The sequence below is a fragment of the Salmo trutta genome, chromosome 22 (genome assembly GCF_901001165.1).
Source record: "Salmo trutta chromosome 22, fSalTru1.1, whole genome shotgun sequence".
NCBI lineage: Eukaryota > Metazoa > Chordata > Actinopteri > Salmoniformes > Salmonidae > Salmo > Salmo trutta.
This window is the reverse complement of record NC_042978.1, coordinates 20,893,250-20,913,838: the sequence shown is the minus strand read 5'-3', so window position 1 is coordinate 20,913,838 and position 20,589 is coordinate 20,893,250. Positions and strand designations below refer to the sequence as shown.

The following is a 20,589-nucleotide window of genomic DNA, read 5'->3' as shown; positions in this document are numbered from 1 at the left end:
TCTAATTGTTCTGTTTCTTTGTTAGTCTGTGTGGCTCCCGATCAGGAACAGCTGTATGTCGTTGTTCCTGATTGGGAGTCATATATTAGGAGTGTGTTTTTCACCGGGGGTTTGTGGGTTGTTGTATTTTACACTGCTAGTTTCAGTATAGCCTGTGAAACTGTCACCTGTCGTTCTTCGTTTTCACTTTATTTTAATTAAATATTAAGATGAGCATTCATATCCCATCTGCGTTTTGGTAATCTCTTCACGAAGACAGCCGTGACAGTCACCTGTTAAATCTACTTCAAATCAGTGTGATGAAGGCAAGGAGACAGGTTAAAGAAGGATTTTTAAGCCTTGAGACAAGGATTGTGGGTGTGCAATGCCTTTTAAAGGAACTTTTCTTCCATTACTTTCCAGATTTCAGCTAACATTATGCTAACATTCAGCTAACATTATTCAGCTAACATGATTGACACAATATCCTATGTTTGTGATTGCGTGCGTTATAAAAATCCATGTTTAATGTATTGACTTGTTTGAAATCAAAATACAACTAACATGGATTTCACTGACACGCTTAGCTTCACTCTCCCTTTCTTTTCTGCAATTCAAAATCTTCCCGTTGGTCGATCAGTTTATAAAAGTCACGTTCAGACTGCAGAAAGAAGTCTTTGCTGTCTTCAATGTCCTGAGCAGCAATGATCCGAAGCAGCAGAGCATCTCTAATGACCTTAGACTCACAGAGACTGTGTTGAATTCTGTGTGTGAAATCTGTGTAAGGCTCAATGACCAGGAGCCCTGGCATAATGTCGGCTCCTGGCACTGGTGGTGTCTTCTGTATATTATTGCTTACTTAGGCTGTATAGAGTTTGACCAGGCTGGTGAACGCAGTCTTGTAGGAGAGACGCAGTGCTTCTGCTGAGCCTCATGGAATGGAGCCCAAGCGGATCTCGTGGATCCTCATGTGCAGGTGGAACGCTGCCCCACACAGCCACTGCTTCATGGCCACTGACCCCATACATCTCTTGTTGGTCATCCTCTCAAAATGGTCAATCAGCTCAAACTTTTGGTACTGGTCTTAGAGCTCTGTCACCTCCGCCATCTTGTCCATATCACCGGCTATCTCAGGGACCAGCTTCAGGTATTTATTGATGTGGGACCCAATTCTTGAGGAATTGCTGATTCCAAAGATCATCTTTGTAGTGTTCATAGCATTCTCGTTGTCCCCCTGCCCTTTTGCCTTATGGGCTAAGACATCAAAGAGTAGGGACAGGACTAGTGCCACAACACCCACACCCCCCAAGGCCACCTTTGTGCTCCTCCCAATGCAGACGTCAGGTCCTGGTTGAAAACAGTTAGTTGCTGAATGGATGCATGCTGTTGGTCGAGAGCAGTACTTGAGTCCAAGGATAGGAAGCTGAACAGTGTGTCATCCAGAGAGATATCAGGAACCAAGCTGCCTGCCCTGGCCACTGAGAACAGGTTCTGTATTGCTGCCGAAGATGGGAGGCAAGAAGTAATGCGTCTGAGCAGCATTATTATCTATCTTACTATGACTCTCTATAACCCACTTTCTGGTGATTTCACTCTCACGCTCATACAATGCTGAAACTAAATTACAATGGTCATGTATTTGAACAGCAAGCCTGTGGAGGATCTTGTCCTGTGAAAGTAAATACATATTTGTTGCCCCTTTGAGTTTATGGTATGAGCACCATTTGAAAACATGTATATTATGATGACCTAATAAAAGGGTTCTGTGACATTAAACAACAAAAAACTGGTCATCACTACTGCACTGACAATGATGCAGTTCTACGTGTATACCTGAGACACTATGCACTAATTCAAGCCAACCCACATGTTGTATATGCGGATGTGGGCTCAAGTGAAGATAGGGTGTAGGTTTGTCCTTACAGGTAGAGTGGCAGGTGGCACACACAGGTTCAGCTCTAATGGACTTGTATACAGGTACTAAAGCAACAAGTTGAATCCTTGTTACTCTCCATTATTCAGGCTGGACCTACAAAAGTGATTAACTTTGTTACATGATTATTCTCTCAAAACGTCACATTATATTTTTCTATGAATTACATAGAAAAACACTTTATTGGAAAAGAAGCAGGCCTAAAAGTTTGCATAGTCTAGGATGTGTAGACTAAAGGATAAACAGCAAAACTCCTGGGAGACGCGGCCCAATAAAATAAGTAGCTAACCATGGGACGCCTCGGTTGTCAAGGAGTGTTGGAAACATTCCCTGGAGCCATCACAGTGTGATGATACTTGTGTTGCAGTAAATGGAATGACCTTTTGCTTTGACATCTGAGATCGTCGACTCAATGATTAGGTTTTCTCTGCATGCTCGCTCTCGGTCGGACCAAGATTCGATAATATTTGACATGTAATGTACTGGATTTAAGTAATTTATCCAACGTGTTCAGATCGAGGTGTTCTTGGACGCAGCATTTCAACAAGAAAGCTACAAGAATGTAAGGATTATTTATAAACAGGCAGAATTTGTAGAGAACGTGCGACTATTTGTGAACGATTAACAAATGGGCTGTCCCTTCCATCGTTGTCAAGGCAACCTACACTGACTGACAGACAAACCACCCGAAAACAGACTGTTGAAGGATTTGTAAAAGTTTATGGAAACTTGTTTGGTCAGCTAATGTTTGTAATTTAATGAAAGCCTACTATTCCACAAAATAATACGCTCTGTGTATAATGGCGACTTCTACAAGCGTTGCACCTGAGGCATCTGTCAGATGTGGAGTGCGGGCAGGTAGAGAGCATTGGACTAACGTTAAAGCTGGACGTGAAAAGAGAAATGGACCTGGGGTTCAGCAGTGGTCTGACGGATCTAAATATGAAGGAGAATTTGTGAATGATTTGAAGCACGGCAGTGGAGTCTTCACCTGGACAAATGGAGAGGTATTGTTGTTTGAATATAATAATTTATTGACAGTCATGAAATAGCCCTGTGGGAGGGGGTCATACAATCCTGGCTGGCCAACATTAGGCTACTTTTGTTACAAGTCGCTGTTTATAGCAGGTATTGTTACATTGACGCAAGTAGTTCAATTCTACTTTTTTTAAAGACATTTTCACTATTACAGGGTCCACAGCCTATGTCATCGAGTTATTTCTATCATTTTATTCTGTAGTTTTATGATGGCTCATTCTACAACGATTATCGTCATGGAAATGGGACTTATTCCTGGCCAGCAGGCTTCAAATTTGTTGGAAAGTTTTATTTGAACCGGAAGGAGGGCTATGGCATTCAGACCTTCCCTGATGGCACCACTTTTCAGGTAGGACAGGAGTATGAGTGTCACCTGATACCGATAACCTATGACATTTTCTGCTTGAGGAGCTGAGTAGAAATAAAATACTTAACACCTGACTTTTGATTTAACCTGACGCCTACAGGGGTTGTACCATGCAGACGAGCGCTTTGGGCCAGGTGTGGTGACATACCCAGATGGACATCAGGACGTGGGTCTATGGCACCGGGAGAGGCTGTTGAGGCTGTGCACTGCCCTGGAGGGGGGCTTCACTCTCCAGGCCTTCCCAGAACACATGGCTCAGATCAACTGCAAGAAGGAGCCTAAGAACCAGTCCCAGAGCTCAGCCAAGGGGCCAGAGACCAAGGCCAAGCCTGGCACCAGGGAGGTTGGCATGGACCCACTTCTCTCTCCTTACCATGAGCTGCTGCAGGACGAACGCTTCATCCTGCCCCCAGACATGGACCGCTACTCCACAGACTCGGACCACCTGCCTGTGCCCTGGGGGCTGCGTAAGGAGCTGGACCGGCAATTCTTCGGCGAGCACTGTGACAACCCAGACACTAACCCTGATGTCTCAGCTGCTTTACCACTGCAGCAGCGCATGCAGGCTCACATCCATAGGCACAGGTAAACGCTAACGCAGGCCAAATTTATTATACAGATGTCTGAAAGCAAATAAGCTCCTTAGAGTTAGTCTTAAAAGGATTTATTTTTGTGTCCTGCTTTACCACAGTGGCCTGTCTGTTGTCACTTCATGCTGCAGGTTTGAGGTGGAGGCCCTGGACTGGGACGTGGAGGCTGTTCTGTCTGAGAACCGGCAGAGGTTTGGCCCTAAGGGATCTCTGGAGCTCAACTCAGAGGGCCTCATCCAGGAGGCCTCGCTGGGTGACCCGCAAAGTGTCTATCGCATCCTACGGGATGGTAAGATACACCCTGATGTTGGAGATGCCCGAGGACACACAGCACTCATTGCAGCTACGGTAAGGCACTGACATAGTATCACATAGGCATGGGGAGACTCCAACAGAGATATAAATGGATAATATTGCTAGAGGTGTTGTGTGCACAGGATTTAACTTTTAGGATTTCTTTACAGGTCAACTGCCATAATGATGTGATCCACCTGCTCCTGGACAGCGGAGCAGATGTGAACAAGCTCAACTGTGAGGGCATGTCTGCACTGGCTGTTTGTAATGTCCTGTACTACCCAATCCAGTCACTCCATGAGACAGTTGCAGAGAAGGTCCCACAAAAGACCCATGCAAAATCACAGGTCTGTGAGGCACCAAAACATTTGACGTGCCTTCTTTGGACAGATCTTTGCTCAAAAATGTCAGCTCTTTATTGTTTTTCTTCATTATATTTATTTGTCACTCCTATGTAAAACAGGCTGTCAAAGCCCGGTCCCCATCAGTGAACAGTCCTCAGAGCAGCATAGTGGAAGCCACCAAAAACAGAGCCCAGACCACCAAACAGGCTGACCAGCCCAATCAGGCTGACGACACTGCTCCAAAGGGCCACACCAACCAGGCTGATAACGAGGCAACGGACCGTGGCCAGTGTAATGACAGTCAAGTGTCCCTTTACAATGGCCAGGGTTATTGTCAGGGAGAAGCTGACCAGGATGAGGATGAACAGTACCTCCAGGAATGCAGTGACCAGGCTGCCCTGGACCTAGACCGCATGGACGTGATGGTGGTGAGGGAAAGGCGCTCCATCCAGGTGCTGGATGGGAACATCCCACTGGGCTGTGTCCCCTGGCATGAGGGGGGTGGCTCTTATGATCTGACCCAGCAGCAGGAGGAGGGAGAGGCCGGATCAGAGGAGGACCGGAGGAGGAGGGAGAGGAGAGACAGCCTTATGGCTGACCCAGCGTTTGACTCGACCCGCTCCCTGGCCAGCTTCCACATCCATGTCACGGAGGAGGTCATGCAGAAGACGGCCGAGGCCTTAAGCCGATCGGGCCTGGTACCACATGCTGACACCCAGGAGACCGTCCGCAAGATGGCCCTCATGAAGACAGAGTGAGTCTGGGACAGTCAGGGCTCTGCTCTGAGCTCATAGGAAACATTGTGGGTTAATTTTAAAGAGGCTGTCCTTACTCGCATAAATGTGGATTTATCTCATAGCATGTGCAATGTGAAAACTGCAAACCATGGAGAAAATACTTCAATGGAATCGCCCTATAAATAAAATCAAGACAAACAAACAAAAGGGATGTGCTGATTGACATCATGTTAGGGTGGAGGAGATTAACCCCCATCTCTTTGTACAGGCACAGGGGAAGGTGGACCACCATGAAGCTGCTACTGGACAGGGGAGCAGACCCTAACGCCTCCAGTGTGCCCATGCCTGTCCTCTTCCTGGCCATCAAGGCAGGCCACATCCAAGCTGTCAGGCGTCTGCTGGAGTGTGGAGCACGCACTGATATGTGCCTGCCTTCAGAAGTGGGCTATCTCTCACCTTCTTTTTTCTCTTTCTCACTCTCAGCCCCACTAACAAAACACATGGCTTTCTCCTAGCTGAGTGTCTTTGACTACACAGGGTTGATGTTTCAATATGACTGTGGTTGCTGGAATGGCTTAGTGACAACAGAAGGTGAGGGTGGTTGGTTGGTCTATTCCAGTGATTAATTACACTCATATTGCCTCTCATCTCATGTGTTCCAGCAAAGGGGTTTATACCCCCTGCACATCGCTGCAGCTCTCCCCGGGGCAGAGGGCCCCAAAATCACTGAGCTGCTGCTGCACGCCGTGGCAGACCCAGATGTCACCGCCCAAGACGCTCACGAGGTGTTTAAGCTGGACAAGGTCAGCAGAGGAGTAAGATAGGGTTTTCTGTTGTTACCTGAGACTTGCCTCATCTTCATGGTTCATAACTGATATGGTTCCTTTTTATATATTTTTTATACAAACGAACAACAACAACACACGCATGCACATGCACACACACCAACCACCCAGAACCCTGTGGAGCCCCAGGCTGGTTTTGGGAATAAGTCTTCCACGTCGTCTGGCCCCCCATCTCAGTTCTACATGGCCCCCAGTGTGCCCCCAGAAGAGGGGGGCAGGACTCCTCTGCACATGGCCTGCCAGAGAGACAAGGACTACACTGTGAGTATTGACACTAGTCTTCAGAGTGTAAAGTTATGACTTTGTGTATGGGTATTGTGCATGTGTGTGATATTGTTCATGTGTGTGTATTTCAGAATGCTAGGGAGGTTGTGTCACTTCTCCTCTCCCACAAGGCAAGCACCAATCTCCTGTGGAGTGGCCACTCTCCCCTCTCTCTAGCTATCGCTAGCGGCAACGACTTGGTAAGGGCTTCAGTTCTCTCTTAAATAGGCCAAGACAGAAATACAACACCTACGCATTTGGCAAAACACACTTATTACTGTAAATGCTTCTGGGAGGGAGTTTGAAACAAGTGTGTTACCAGTCTACTACTCCTGTCCACCTCCCCTAGTCCCCCCCATATGTAATCATTCTGAGCTTGGCCTAGGGTTTTTATCCCATCTCTCCATGACTGTTCAGTGAGCTTTCCTGCTGTGTTTTACACCCACCACTTAATGGAGAATGGCTCTATCATTATTTCCCGTGCATTTTGCCTCTCCTTCCCCCCCATCATTCCTCAATAGCCATTGAGTACATGAATTCCCTTTTATAATATGTGAGGAGTAAATCTTAACCAGCTCCTTTCATGGCACAATGTGAAATGTGTCTGCTCTGTTACATTCATTCTGTACCTTTTATTCAGTCACAGACTGAGGGGTTTTGAATCAGAAATATGTTTTTTTCTCCAACAAAAGGAAACAGATTTTAATTTGCTGTAACAATGGCGTGTTAAACTTACAAGGATTATGGGAAGGAGAGAGGCTGCCTACTTTAGCTGGATGGGAGGGAGGGAGGCAGCACATCCTTGAGAGGAGTTGGAAGTGCTGCTGGGGACATGAAAGGCTTCTGGTATTTTCATCCCTATCCGGTGAACTGTATAGTACCCCCCCCCCCCCCATTTTAGGGGACCAAAAGGACATATTCACTTATGTGTGTTAAAGTAGTCAAAAGTGTTTGTATTTGGTCCCATATTCCTAGCACGCAATGATTACTTCAAGCTTGTGGCTCTACAAACTTGTTGGATGCATTTGTTTGTTTGTCTTGGTTGTTTCAGATTATTTTATGCCCAACAGAAATTAATGGTAAATCATGTATTGTGTCATTTTTATTGTAAATAATAATAGAATATGTTTCTAAACACTTCTACATTAATGTGGATGCTACCATGATGACAGATAATCCTGAATGAATCGTGAATAATAATAATGAGTGAGAAATTTACAGACGCACAAATAGCATGCCTTGGGGGTATGATATCTTCTCACCATTATAATTACAGGGGCAGTTAGCATTTTGGGGGGAGTATGATATTTCAGCGTCTAACTTTCTCTCACATTGTTACATGAATACAGTGCCTACCATTCATTTCTTTTTGGCACAAAATCATCTGAAAAACAACCAAAACAAACAGCAAATCCATCCAACAAGTTTGTAAGAGTCACAAACTTGATGTAATCATTGCATGCTAGGAATATGGGACCAAATACTAAACGTTTGACTACTTCAAAGGGAATTTGTGACAAATGAATTTGGTCCCCTAAAATGGAGGGACTATGTACAAAAAGTGCTGTAGTTTCTAAACGTTTCACCTGATATGGATGAAAATACCCTAAAATGAAAGCTGACAGTCTGTACTTTAACCTCAGTCATTGTATAATTTAGAAAGTGCTGCAGTACAGAGCCAAAATTCCCAAAAATGTGTCCCAATACTTTCAGAGCTCACTGTAACTGTATAGGACTTCAGCCTTGTCTTTCCTTCTTGCGTTGACCTCCTTTTTCTACTGAATGTCTCGTTAGGCTGTTGATGAGCTGCTGGCTGGGGGTGCTGACCCCAACCTCCCCCTGACCCGCCGGGTGGGCAGTGCCCTCTGTGCCATGACCAATATCAGCTACGACTGTGCGGCTCACCTCCGCAACAGAACCAAGCTGGTAAGCAAATTCAGGAGGCTGCATCCATACACACTATACTGCTTCTTCTCCTCACTAAATGCAGCACATCAGGAGCGGCTTTGTTTGTTTTTTACGAGCTGGAGAAACTGATGAAGGCTGGTGCCAACATACTGATGCCAGTGGTGGTTGGTGAGGGCCGCAGGTGTGCTGTGGGCACCGCTGTGGACTACGCCCACTATGCATTTCACCAGGTACAGTACCAACACAACTGTACAATACTTCAAATCTTATACTCAGAAACAGACATACTGTAGACTTCCATGCACTTCCAGTAGTTACGTGGTGTTATTAAAGTAGAAGTGCTGGTGCCTCCTCTCCCAGGACTGGCGCATTGCCCACACCCCGTACCATGCCCTGAACCAGAGGGAGAGAGAGGCATACAATGCCCGCAGACAGATCCTCAGCGTGATGGGAGACCTACTGCGTCAGGCAGTCATCAGGATGGAGAGACAGCGTGTAGAGAGGGAGCAGGGCCTGGGCATCAGCAGTATGTGTGTGTGACCATGTGTGTGTGTGTCACTGTGAATGCGTATGTGTGAGTACATCTGTGATGTGCATGTAATATATGTGTATCTGTGGCAGGTGTTAGTCCCACAGAGAAGTTTGTGTACACTGGAGCAGGAGCCACTCCTCCCTGGAACAAGGCAGCCAGAGTGGTTCTCTCCCAGGAGCAGGACAGCACAGAGTCTCTCCCTCAGCAGATAGAACAACAGCATAGGGCTGAGCATAGGTACTAGCATCCCCACTACACACACACACACACATTAACACACTGATTCAGTTACTGTTACCGTTCAAATTCAAGTTACTCATTTCTTTAAAGAATTACTATCTTTCCTCTCATTCCAGACGGGGAAGTAAGGCAGTGATTGTCAGGTGAACTATACTTAAATTGATTTAACTGCTGTCTCAGACCTTGTTTTAACATTTACCAGGGTTTCACACACGTGTTCTAGTAAAGTAGGCTACTGTATGAGTTGAGACTAGTAAGTAACACATTTAAAGCTATGAGTTTGTCACTAGATGGCAGCAAAGTCATTGTTATGGCATTTACATGAGGCTAGACCCACACTGTGCTCTATCTGATATTTATACATGCATATATATATGTGGTGCTTTCAGGAAGCCCCTGTTTAAATACTGCTACCAGTGTGGCCGTTCTGTGGGTGTGGTCCTGATCGCCTGCAGCCGCTGTCACGAGGTGTTCTACTGTAGCAAGATGTGCAAGATGAAGGCCTGGAACGACCGCCACAAGGATGAGTGTGTCCGTGTACCAGGTCGGAAGGACAACACCACCTCCCCCAATCACCTCCTCACACAGCATGCCAACACCTTTAACTAACCGATCAATCCCTGTGTGTCATTAAAACACAAGTTCATATGAAGCTATACTCCAACATCCAAACTTTAGCTTTTCCCTGTTCTGTAGCACATTTGATTAAACCAATCTGCATTCCTAACCCTCAAGTGATTGAGTATGTCAAAGAGCCCATAGTCAGCTTAATAGACACACTGTTTCACAATGTTGATGTAATATACACTGTGTACAAAACATTGCTCTTTCCATGAGACTGACCAGGTGAATCCAGGTGAAAGCTATGATCCCTTATTTATGTCACGTGTTTAATCCACTTCAATCAGTGCAGATGAAGGCGAGAAGACATGTTAAAGAAGGATTTTTAAGCCTTGAGACAATTAAGACATGGATTGCATGTGTGCCTTTCAGAGGGTGAATGTGCAAGACAAAAGATTTAAGTGCACTTTAACAGCTCCTGAGTGGCCCGGTGGTCTATGGCATTGCATCTCAGGCGTCACTACAGACACCCTGGTTCGATTCCAGGCTGTATCACACCCGGCCGTGATTGGTCCGGGTTAGAGTTTGGCTGGGGTAGGCCGTCATTGTAAATAAGAATTTGTTCTTAACTGACTTGCCTTGTTAAATAAATAAACAGGATATTGTAGTAGGTGCCAAGTGCACCAGTTTGTGTCAAGAACTGCAGTTCTGCTGGGTTTTTCACGATCAACAGTTTCCTGTGTGTATCGAATGGTCCACCAGCGAACTTGACACAACTGTGGGAACATTGGAGTCAAGCTGAACCAGCATCCCTGTGGAACGCTTTCGACACCTTGTAGAGTCCATGCCCAAACAAATTGAGGCTGTTCTGAGGGCAAAACTCTATTGGGAAGGTGTCCTTAATGTTTTGTACACTCAGTGTATGTACTGTATAATGGAAGTGCATGGTTTAATACTGAAGTCATTCAATTGCACATACTGTACTGCAGTGGTTCTGAAATCTGTACTCTGGGAACTCAGACGTTTCACAATTGTGTTGTAGCCCGGAACTAACTCACCTGATTCACCTAGTCAAGGGTCACGTTCCCCTGCTCAGACGCATGCATCAACCAATGGCTGCATGCCACGTCGTCGACTGACAGATTGCTATAACATGATAAGCTGATACCTAAAATACCTATCCAGGCGTTGTAGGATCTGGCATGGATCAGCAACGTCTGGGCAGAGGAATGCACCCAATGGCTTGATGGTTAGTTGACCATTTAAATCAGGTGTGCTAGGTCTGGAATAGATGAAATACATGGAAGGTCTGGGGTTCCCAGAGGAGAGGTTTGACAACCCCTGCTGTACAGCAGCTTTCTCCATGCCTTTTACTTATCGGCCATTAGGTGGCAGTGACGCTCCACAGACTGATCGAACCTGTTAACATGGCATTGATAATGAGAAGTGGCTATTTGAGCTTTAAATTAGAAATAAGAACTAGGCACAGATGGGTCATGCAGTCAGCTTGTGTCCTATGTTGATTCTTTACAGGAGTCACCCATAGTGAAAATACTCTACTAATTCAGGAGAGAAAAGGACAGCCAAGCACAGTCAAGAGTAAGGCCATGGTGTAAAACAGATATATAGCAAACAGTGTGAGTGATGATTATGTATGAAGATGTCTGCTATATATCTTGGAGAGTGAAAAAACATTTGAGGGTGAAATTAGATGATAGAATTCCTAAAAGCAGAAGTCAAAATCTATGTTGACACACTGTACACTACAGTTTAAGTGTATTAAAGACAGTGACCTAGTAGAGTATGTGATGACGCTGCTGTTGCTGTGACACCAGTGTTTGCCGAATCCCAAAAGAACCCCACCAAGGCATCGCTGATAGAGCAGATGAAGGTCCATCTGAAGCGTGACAGGTTAAAGGAGAAGCTGGCAAGAGGGTTACTACAGGGTAGGATTACAGTAAGATAAGGCACCATATTCACTACAGGACATTATCTCAAAGTACTGAATAGATAAGTGAAAGTCTCTGATGTGATAAGGATATTGTCTGCCAGTTACGACCCATTTAGATAGAGATTGGGACTAAGCACGGCTCTGTGTTTGTGTCTTCAGCTAAGCCCAAAGACCCAAACAACTCTATGAGGAAGGCCAAAAGCAGCGAGGGCTCTCAGGATCCAGCCACTCGGAGACGATATTTAGGAGCCGGGGCCAAAACCAAGACGGGCCAGCTCAACCTGGACCAGAAACTCTCAGAGAGCCACTATGGAAACCTGAAAGAGAACTACAGCTTCATCTGACAGCTGCACAGAGACAGATTCTGTTATATTAAAGTACTTTGGGAATGGAATATATTCTCTAGAAAGATAAATGGAGGAGTGTGGTGAGTGGTGACTTGGTTTCATGTGAAACTGTATGCCACATGACTTGACAGACATGATAATGTGCAGTAAGATAAAATGTGGAATCATTGGACAGCATCCCAGTACCTTTGACTCGTGACTCTGTTTACCAGAAGAAGCCATTAGAAATAACAGTCAGTCTCAGTCGGACATCTTTAAAATGTCATTACGTTTATAATAGCTGACACAATTCATGGTGGAAAACAACGACAGCATGTCGACATATTTTCACCTTGGCATTGTTGCTCAATCACAAGAACCTCAAAAAGGGGAATTTTGTATTATTTTTCAAATTGGCACATTTTACTTATGCCTCCCACTGTATTGTGGCCCTTGATTTTCACGCCCTGACACATAAAACCACATTCACACCGCACGCACACATTTTATGTAATCAGCCAGCCTGTATCTGTATCCAAATCAATCAGCACTTCAACATGGCGCTTCTCTCCCATTGATTTTTCCATATGAGGATTCTCTGTGTGTTGAGAGGGCCTGCTCATCGATTTCTCAGTGTTCATTGGGCTTGGGAGTTGAGCTGAGCACCCCAGTGTTGGGTTTGTTAGCACAAGTATTTTAAACGAAGAGCTATAAGAACCTGCAGGTAACGAGGAATGGGCTTCTTATTCCACCTAAATTTATTAAGAGCAAAATATCTCACCAAATCTACAGGCTACTGTAAGTGCCATGGAACCACATGAAAAGCAGGTGAAGTGGAAGTGGGCCTGGAAGTGTTGGAGAGACCAGGGGCAGTGCAAATTTAGGGGATGATGATCAAGACTGGAAAGCAGCAATCATGCTCTGTCTTCTGTTTACGTTTCTTTTAGCTCAGTTTTCAATGTTTCTCTCCTGGGAAATCAGGAGCTGTATTCACACAGTCTTAACATGCATTCTACATGCATCCATTCATGCTGTGCCTCTATATGCAGGCAGTCAAACAGTCTCACACACACACACACAGATTTACACAAAGTCAAAGACAGGCACTCACACACCGTACACCAGTACATTGACATATACACTGTGTTACATTAACGGACACTGTCACCAGATCTTCTCCATTCTAGCATCCACGTACTGTCTGGATGTCTCACCCCAACAATTTATAATTTAATCACTATTGGCCATACATACACAATATGCCACTACATCAGATTTATTCTCTGCTATGACAGACTGTAACTGTACACACACAGACACTTTGAAATGGTCCTCCTGTGTGTGACGGAGGGAACATGAGCCAGCTCCAACAACAATGCACTCACATCACTGACTGCACCTTCATTACAATGTCACTGTGCTGCCTGGAACATTCTAGCAATGTTTGGAGAATGTGTGACAGTGATTTAGTCAAGGCATTCCTGCTCCACATCCAGCTGTAGTCAACTGTGCATACGGCGGGCGGGGAAGGTTCAAACCCCTAAGTTTGGGTTAGTGATAATAGATTACATTATATTACAAGATAGGAAATATGTATAAAAAGCGGCACCTCTCCTTTTTTTGACGGGTCGCCAGGATGTGTTGAGTGAACAATACTAACCAACAACTATGCTTAAAATCCTTCTTGTGATCTGTATGTGTGTTGGGCTTATTTTGGAGTGTGTTTATTCTATGTGTGTTGCTGGCTAAGTGAGCTGTGCATCACCTGACTGCTAACAGAATGGTGGCTTTTAGAAGTTTGAAGACCAGATTGATCAAATAAAATATTAGACACAGAGAGGCTTCCAGGCCTAGTATGACGGAAGCAGCTTTCTACAGTCCTTCAATAGAGAACGGCTAGATTGTTATACTATACCACCTGCTTTCACAGACCTACAGATCTCCTATCTTCATTTAATCACTCTGTTATCACAGAATGTCCCTGTGCAGCAGGCAATGCAAACTTGTCATGTATTAAGAGTTTTTAAAAGGCTTCTAAAGTTTGTAATTTCCACTTTAAAATGTCAGCCTTGATTTGCCCCAATGAAAAAATGTATCAACCCCTACAAAAATGTATATTAATTATAATCCACATAATAATTCACATTTCCTGTTGCTGCAAGATTATTGTCCTTTTGTGAGGTCAAATTAAGATATGACATAGATATGTCACTGCTGCTGTGTTAATTAATGTGCTATTGATGCAAGGGTTTTACAATAAACCATTATTTATGTAATAGATACTTGAGAGATCCACATTCCCTCGTCACTGTGATTGAGTTAAAAAAAACGAATGTGTTCGATGAGCATTCTGTAGATACGCACCAAACCGGCATTCACAGTGTTCTCACAACATCACTGTTAAGTTATTGGCATTGTTAGAACATTGCAACAAGGTGACATTGACTTTACATTAGAATGGCATATTCACTAAGAAGCCTGTGCCATCCAAACATCACATCTAGCATGTGAACCATCCTTGTTCACCACCCAAGCATAGAAACAATAAAAAGAAGCCAAAGACCAGCTCTACTTGCCACATAAAAAAAATATAAACAAGCAAAAAAAACAAGGAATATTAATGTTCTTTGTTTTTTTCTCATCAAAATAAAAGGTAGTCCATTTATTCAATGACAATCCTTTCCTATTTGGCAAAGTTACCCACCAATCCCCCTTTTTTCCTCTTCTATTCCATCTCAAAACACAGTCTCAATTGGATGCACCACCTGTTCATTATCGCCTGAGCAGCAGTGTGGCCAATGAGAGCAGGGGGAGGAGGATAGATGGGTGGGTCTGGGTTCCTGTGCCCTTCACCTTCTTGTTCTCAGGAGGATTGTAGTATCTGGTGCTGTCTGTTTTGGGTACAATGACACGAGGTCCGCTACGAGCACATGACTCGCCTGTACACATTCCACTTCCTGAACCGCTGACATCATCACCTGGGGACAAGGGAAAGGCATTGGTTAATTGAAATGAGGATATCAGTGAGTCCAAGCTGTTCAAGACCTTTCTGCTACACTCCCAACTCTAACCTATACATCCATTACCCCCCCATCCCCAAACCCAATACCCCGTACTCTCTTACCCACTGTCTACTACAGTCTCAGCCCTTCCTTCCTCCATCAGCCCTCCTCCCCCACCCGTCACTCACTGGCATCCTGGAAGTCCACGTCGTTGCCGTTGAGGGCGTTCCTCAGCCGGTTGGTCATGATCTTCAGCTGCATGATCTGCTGGCGGATAGTCATGTCTGGCTTGGTGATGTCGATTTCCACCTCTGGGTTATTGATCTGGCTGGCCAGGCCGTCACCCATCACCTCAGGAAGATACCTGGACACAGGACACATCAATACATCACTTAGCAGGCAACATGGTTGCATTTCTGTGGTACTACATTGCATTAGGATGACAAAGCTCTGGGACTAGGCCTTTATTTGAATGTGGCTTTGGACCATTAAGGAGATGTATGGCAAGTAGAATTTTGTGGGTTGTTTTTATCCCTTGGTATTTATTTATTTTTGGACAAATCCATTTTCCTTCAGGGATTTAGTGTATCGATTTCACCAGTTATTGATTTGTCAACCTTTTGATGTGTCTGTCTATCTCAGTCTCTCCTCATCTTCTCTACTGTATATATCCTCTAGGCTCCCCTCTCCTCCACTGGACTATATTGCTTTGGTCACAGTATTGGATGGGAAATCGCACACTCATACAGTATATAGTGTATATATACAGGTAACTGACAAAATAAAGCAAAGACCAACATAAAGCATCTGAATAGGGCGTTGGGCCAACACGATACAGAACAGCTTCAATGCACCTTGGCATAGATTCTACAAGCCTCTGGAACTCTATTGGAGAGATGCGACATTCTTCCACGAGAAATTCCATCATTTGGTGTTTTGTTGATGGTGGTGGAGAACGCTATCCCAGGCGCCGCTCCAGAATTTACCATAAGTGTTAAATTGGGTTGGGATCTGGTGACTGAGACAGCAATGGCATATGGATTACATCGTTTTCATGCTCATCAAACCATTGAGTGACCACTTGTGTCATGTGAATGGGGGCATTGTCATCCTACGGGCATACAGTAGCTTTGGTAGCCAAAATAATGGCCTGCCCAGCTTTTTTATACATGACCCTAAGCACAATGGGATGTTAATTACTTAATTAACTCAGGAACCACATCTTTGTAGAAGCACCTGCTTTCAATATACTTTGTATCCCTCATTTACTCAAGTGTTTCCATGTTTTTGGTAGTTACCTGTAGCTTGAATAGCTATACTTGATGCCTGTTAACCTGTAAATTACGCATATCACTTTCTGCTTACGGCTGAGCTAGCGATACAGCACACTGAGCCCTACATGCATTATTAATGGCCCATTGCCTTGGAGTTGCATTTTTATGTCCTGACCTGTCACAAATTTCAATATTTCAGCATCTCTAACCACGTTTCCATCAATGATTTACAGTGTCTTCAGAAAGTATGCATACTGTAGCCCTTGACTTATTCCACATTTTGTTGTGATACAGCCTGAATTCGAAATGTATTCAATTTATTTTTTACACACAATACCCGATAATGACAAGTGAAACATGTTTTTAGACATTTTTGCAAATTTATAAATTAAATACAGTAATATCTCACTTACATAAGTATCCACAACCCTGAGTCAATACTTTGCTGAAGCACCTTTAGCGGCAATTACAATTACAGTATTTTGGGGTAAGAGCTTTGTACAATATTTGCCCATTATTCTTTTTTAAATTCTTCAAGCTCTGTCAAGTTGAGAGTTGATCCTTGCTAGACAGCCAATTTTAAGACTTGCCATAGTCGAAACTGTAACCAGGCCACTCAGGAACATTCATTGCTGTCTTGGTAAGCAACAGTGTAGATTTGGCCTTGTGTTTTACGTTATTACCCTGCTGAAAGGTGAATTAATCTCCCAGTGTCTGTTGGAAAGCAGACTGAACCAGGTTTCTCTAGGATTTTGCCTGTGCTTATAGCTGTGGTCGGTTTTATCCGGGGGAAAAAAACTCCATAGTCCTTGCAGATGCCCATAACATGATGCAGCCAACACAATGATTGAAAACATGAAAAGTGGTACTCAGTGATGTGTTGGATTTGCCCCAAACATAATGCTTTGTATTCAGGACAAAAAGTTTGTTTCTTTGCCACATTTTTTGCAGAATTACTTAAGTGCCTTGTTGCAAACAGGATGCATATTTTGGGATATTTTTCCTTCCTTCTTTTCACTCTGTCATTGAGGTTAGTATTGTGGAGTAACTACAATGTTGTTGACCCATCCTCAGTTTTCTCCTATCACAGCCATCTAAAAATGTTGCTGTACATTTATGTCTTGAAAATTAAGCTTGTAAAAAATGTTGGATTTGCCCCAGGGCTATAATCTAGTATGTGGGCATACTATAGGCTATACGTATGGCGGGTGTTCTACAGTGACGTCTAAAATGCTTTGAATGAATCAGCACCTTGGAGAACGCTGTCAGTTTCACCCCCATAGATAGTAGGATACTTGGTCTGCTGCGCTGCTGCTACGTTGTGTTTGTCACCGATTTTCTCATGCGTTCCGGTACCTCAAGAGTCCACTGGATAACCCCCTCTCGCGCTCACTATGTGTTCCCGATTTACAAATTAAGCACTGCATGCCGTATCACGACAGGTGTGATGGAAACAAGACGTTGCTCTACAATTTGATAAATGCCTACAGATAATTTCTTCATTCAACATGGTGGGATAGTCTGCAAAATGAATTATGTGAGAAATGCCGTTGTTTATTTATACTGCACACAAGCATTTATATAGGTACACAAGCATTTATCTAGACCTGCAAAAACATCTGCTAAATATGTGTATGCGACCAATACATTTTGATTTGAAATATTGATATAATAACCTTCATGTAGAGGTAAACTTGGAGTCACACGAGGACATGGTGTGTGGTCCACCCGTTACACCTCGGGAAAGCATGCAGTTTATTAGGCTACAGATGAAATAAGTTATGATGAACTTCACAGGGTGGTGAAAGTGCACGGTGATGAGCTTGATGCTCAGTTCCAATAAATATCAAGGGTGACATGATCATCCATGCTTGGCTGCTGTTTGACAAATAAAAATATTCTTGCGCTTTTCCATAATAATCATAATGTAGACTGGCCTACCCGCACAGCCTACCTGCACTGTATCAGTCTACCTGCACTGTATCAGTGAGCTATTGGCTGGAGTGCATGTGCCAAGACCAGAGTAGGCACATTTTTGTGAAAAAACTAATCGGTAGAGTTCAAAATGCGATGGAAACATATTGAACATTCGATTTTTATTCGGTACATGAAAACATTTTGTGTGCACTAGGTCATCACACACTGATTTTTATCCACAACAAAGTCAGTTTGGTGGAAATACACCACTGGTGGGAAAATATGCAGATTTTCTTTATGTGGATTTTAGAATATTCGCATGAAAATCTGTTGCCAATTGGATGTAAACCGAGCTACACACACACACACACGCACACAAACTCACATGTTTATATCAGCGTCCAATGCTGCTTGAAAAACTATCACAAACACGGCCATGAACCCACAAGTGCATACATTTTTTATGACATAGCCTGTCACATATTTCAGAGTCAACAGCCCACTATAAATCAAATTGCCCAATCTCAATCTAATAAGGGAGGAGTTGTGGCACTGCAGAAAGGGAGGTAAACTGCTCAATAATCAATTTAGTTTAATAGCATGAAAGAGGGTGAGGGGAAGGGGAGGCCATTTCAGGCTGAGATACAGAGGCTCATGGGGGATTCACTCTAACCAGAGAGGGGATGATATTCTACATATTACTGTTGACAATGTGTCATTAACAGTCTGTCTCTGCCAGACAGCTAAAATACTGGACAGGTGCTTGTCATACCTGGCCTTGGTCATGCCATTCCAGCACTTGTCACCAGCTGCTCCTGCTGCCACTTTACTATTGCACAGAGCAGCTGGCAGCTGGACCCAGTACTGCTGCATCTCCCTCAGCTTACTGGACACATCAGATATCTAGGAGAGATAAGACATAGTTTGAATACTCAGCACACACACAAACAGACACACACGACAGAGAGGACGTCCTGCAGTTCTAATGACACACACACCTGCATCTCCAGTGGAACCCCTGTGGTGGGGCTGGGTTTGTACTCCATTGCGGTGCTGGCAGGGTTCACTCTCTTCTTTCTCTCCTCAGACCCTGAGCTCTGTGTGTCTGCCATCCTGGGGGTCCCACAGGCCTGGAACACCTACCACCAAACACACAATGAAACCCACACCTTTAGGCACACATCTACGACTGAAGAGAATGGGCCATGAGTGGGAGTGGGAAGGTTTAGTCAGGGTTTGGTGCTGGTTGGACTGACCTTGCCGGTGAAGACCTCTGTGTTCTCCTGCATGTAGAGGATGGCCTCTGAGATGCGGATGTGGAGGGAGTAGATGACCACGTCCACACTGGGGTCAGAACTGAAACTAGACGCCACCTGCAGCATGGTGTCTGGACAATAGAGACAGGGAAGAGAATCAAGGAAAAGACTGAGAATGTGTGCTTATTTGTGTGTGTTGTGTGTGTGCGGGCATGTGTGAATGCACGTGTGTTTCTCTCACCGACGAGGTTCTGCCACTCGGTGTCCAGGTCGGCCTGGTTGGCAAGGCAGCCCTTCATGACATTTCTGCAGTAGTTGGCACAGGGCTTGACGGAGGCCAGGCCTCTACAGTGGGGGCAGTACACAAGCTTCATCATAGCACGGGTACACTCTGGGCTCAGAGGAACCTGGAGGGGCACACCCATAATCATCATCAAGGAGCTTTGCATCTTTTTAACTGTGAGGAGTAATGAGACTACTTTATTTATAAGAATCTTTAGGGGTATAAATATTTGACTCCTACTTTTTTGAGAAAATAAATATTACTTGTTAAACTCTCTTTCTCTAAGCAATTGCATTAGTATAAAATAATATACTTTCTAATTGTTTTTGAGCATGCACATAGCTCAGTATTGGAATTATTTATTTTAGAGTCATTATTACTCATCTTTATCAAGGATGTCAATCATTTCAGGCCCCACTGTATATGTGTGGTTAAAACACTATGATCATGATTATCATGTATTGATTATGATTATGTAGTGCGCATTGTGCAACATGAAACAGCAACAATACCATGCAGCTAATGCAAAAGAGGAGTTCAGTAGGGGATAGATAAATGGATATGTTGGTGTAGATGTTTTCTAAAGGATGCTAACTGTTACAAGAGTTGGCTATCATTTTCAGGAATAATCTCGCACTATTAAAGAATTCGGAGGAGGACCATGTTATTTTCCCAGAATGCAGCTTCAAATGTAGCTCCTTAAAAGGATAAGAGTGAGCTTATGCTGTCTAGAATGGGAGACCATTAAGAACTTCACAAGGAGACTGATCAGCTAACAAGATTATAGCGGTGTCATTACAACCGGTTCTTGTATTAACAGACTTCACAGGAACCCATCAACAGGGCTTAATGTACACAGACAACCAGCTTCCTAATACGTCCGAATGTCACCGATTGATTGTGACATCCCACAGTGTTAGATCTCCTACAGTGTGACAACAGGAGGTG

The 20,589-nt window shown here is 44.2% G+C and overlaps 2 protein-coding genes across 4 annotated transcripts in view; one reads left to right on the top strand and one right to left on the bottom strand.

The window, feature by feature from the left end:
• The first annotated feature begins 2,376 nt into the window (after positions 1 to 2,376).
• ankmy1 (ankyrin repeat and MYND domain containing 1) lies at positions 2,377 to 12,091 on the top strand. Of its 3 annotated transcripts, none has more exons than XM_029707196.1 (19): positions 2,377 to 2,919; positions 3,153 to 3,299; positions 3,418 to 3,902; positions 4,039 to 4,255; positions 4,372 to 4,548; positions 4,665 to 5,299; positions 5,551 to 5,722; positions 5,945 to 6,085; positions 6,239 to 6,388; positions 6,484 to 6,591; positions 8,186 to 8,317; positions 8,416 to 8,529; positions 8,660 to 8,825; positions 8,921 to 9,068; positions 9,188 to 9,214; positions 9,461 to 9,615; positions 11,166 to 11,231; positions 11,468 to 11,578; positions 11,743 to 12,091. In XM_029707196.1, exons 1-19 carry the CDS (start codon positions 2,713 to 2,715, stop codon positions 11,925 to 11,927), a joined length of 3,543 nt encoding a protein of 1,180 aa, XP_029563056.1. In that variant the 5' UTR covers positions 2,377 to 2,712; the 3' UTR covers positions 11,928 to 12,091. The 3 variants fall into 3 exon arrangements, with proteins under 3 accessions (XP_029563056.1, XP_029563055.1, XP_029563057.1); XM_029707195.1 differs by having other exon boundaries at positions 4,009 to 4,255; XM_029707197.1 differs by lacking the exon at positions 11,166 to 11,231 and having other exon boundaries at positions 4,009 to 4,255.
• A 90-nt stretch (positions 12,092 to 12,181) lies between these two features.
• Positions 12,182 to 20,589, bottom strand: part of LOC115158357 (glypican-1) — a 46,324-nt gene continuing 37,916 nt past the window's right edge. The window contains exons 4-9 of the mRNA XM_029707198.1: positions 19,600 to 19,765; positions 19,359 to 19,489; positions 19,101 to 19,241; positions 18,875 to 19,005; positions 15,100 to 15,275; positions 12,182 to 14,887 (exon numbers count right to left, since the gene is read on the bottom strand). Coding sequence (XP_029563058.1) covers positions 14,682 to 14,887; positions 15,100 to 15,275; positions 18,875 to 19,005; positions 19,101 to 19,241; positions 19,359 to 19,489; positions 19,600 to 19,765 — 951 coding nt within the window. The 3' untranslated portion in view covers positions 12,182 to 14,681. The remainder of the gene's footprint in view (positions 14,888 to 15,099; positions 15,276 to 18,874; positions 19,006 to 19,100; positions 19,242 to 19,358; positions 19,490 to 19,599; positions 19,766 to 20,589) is intronic.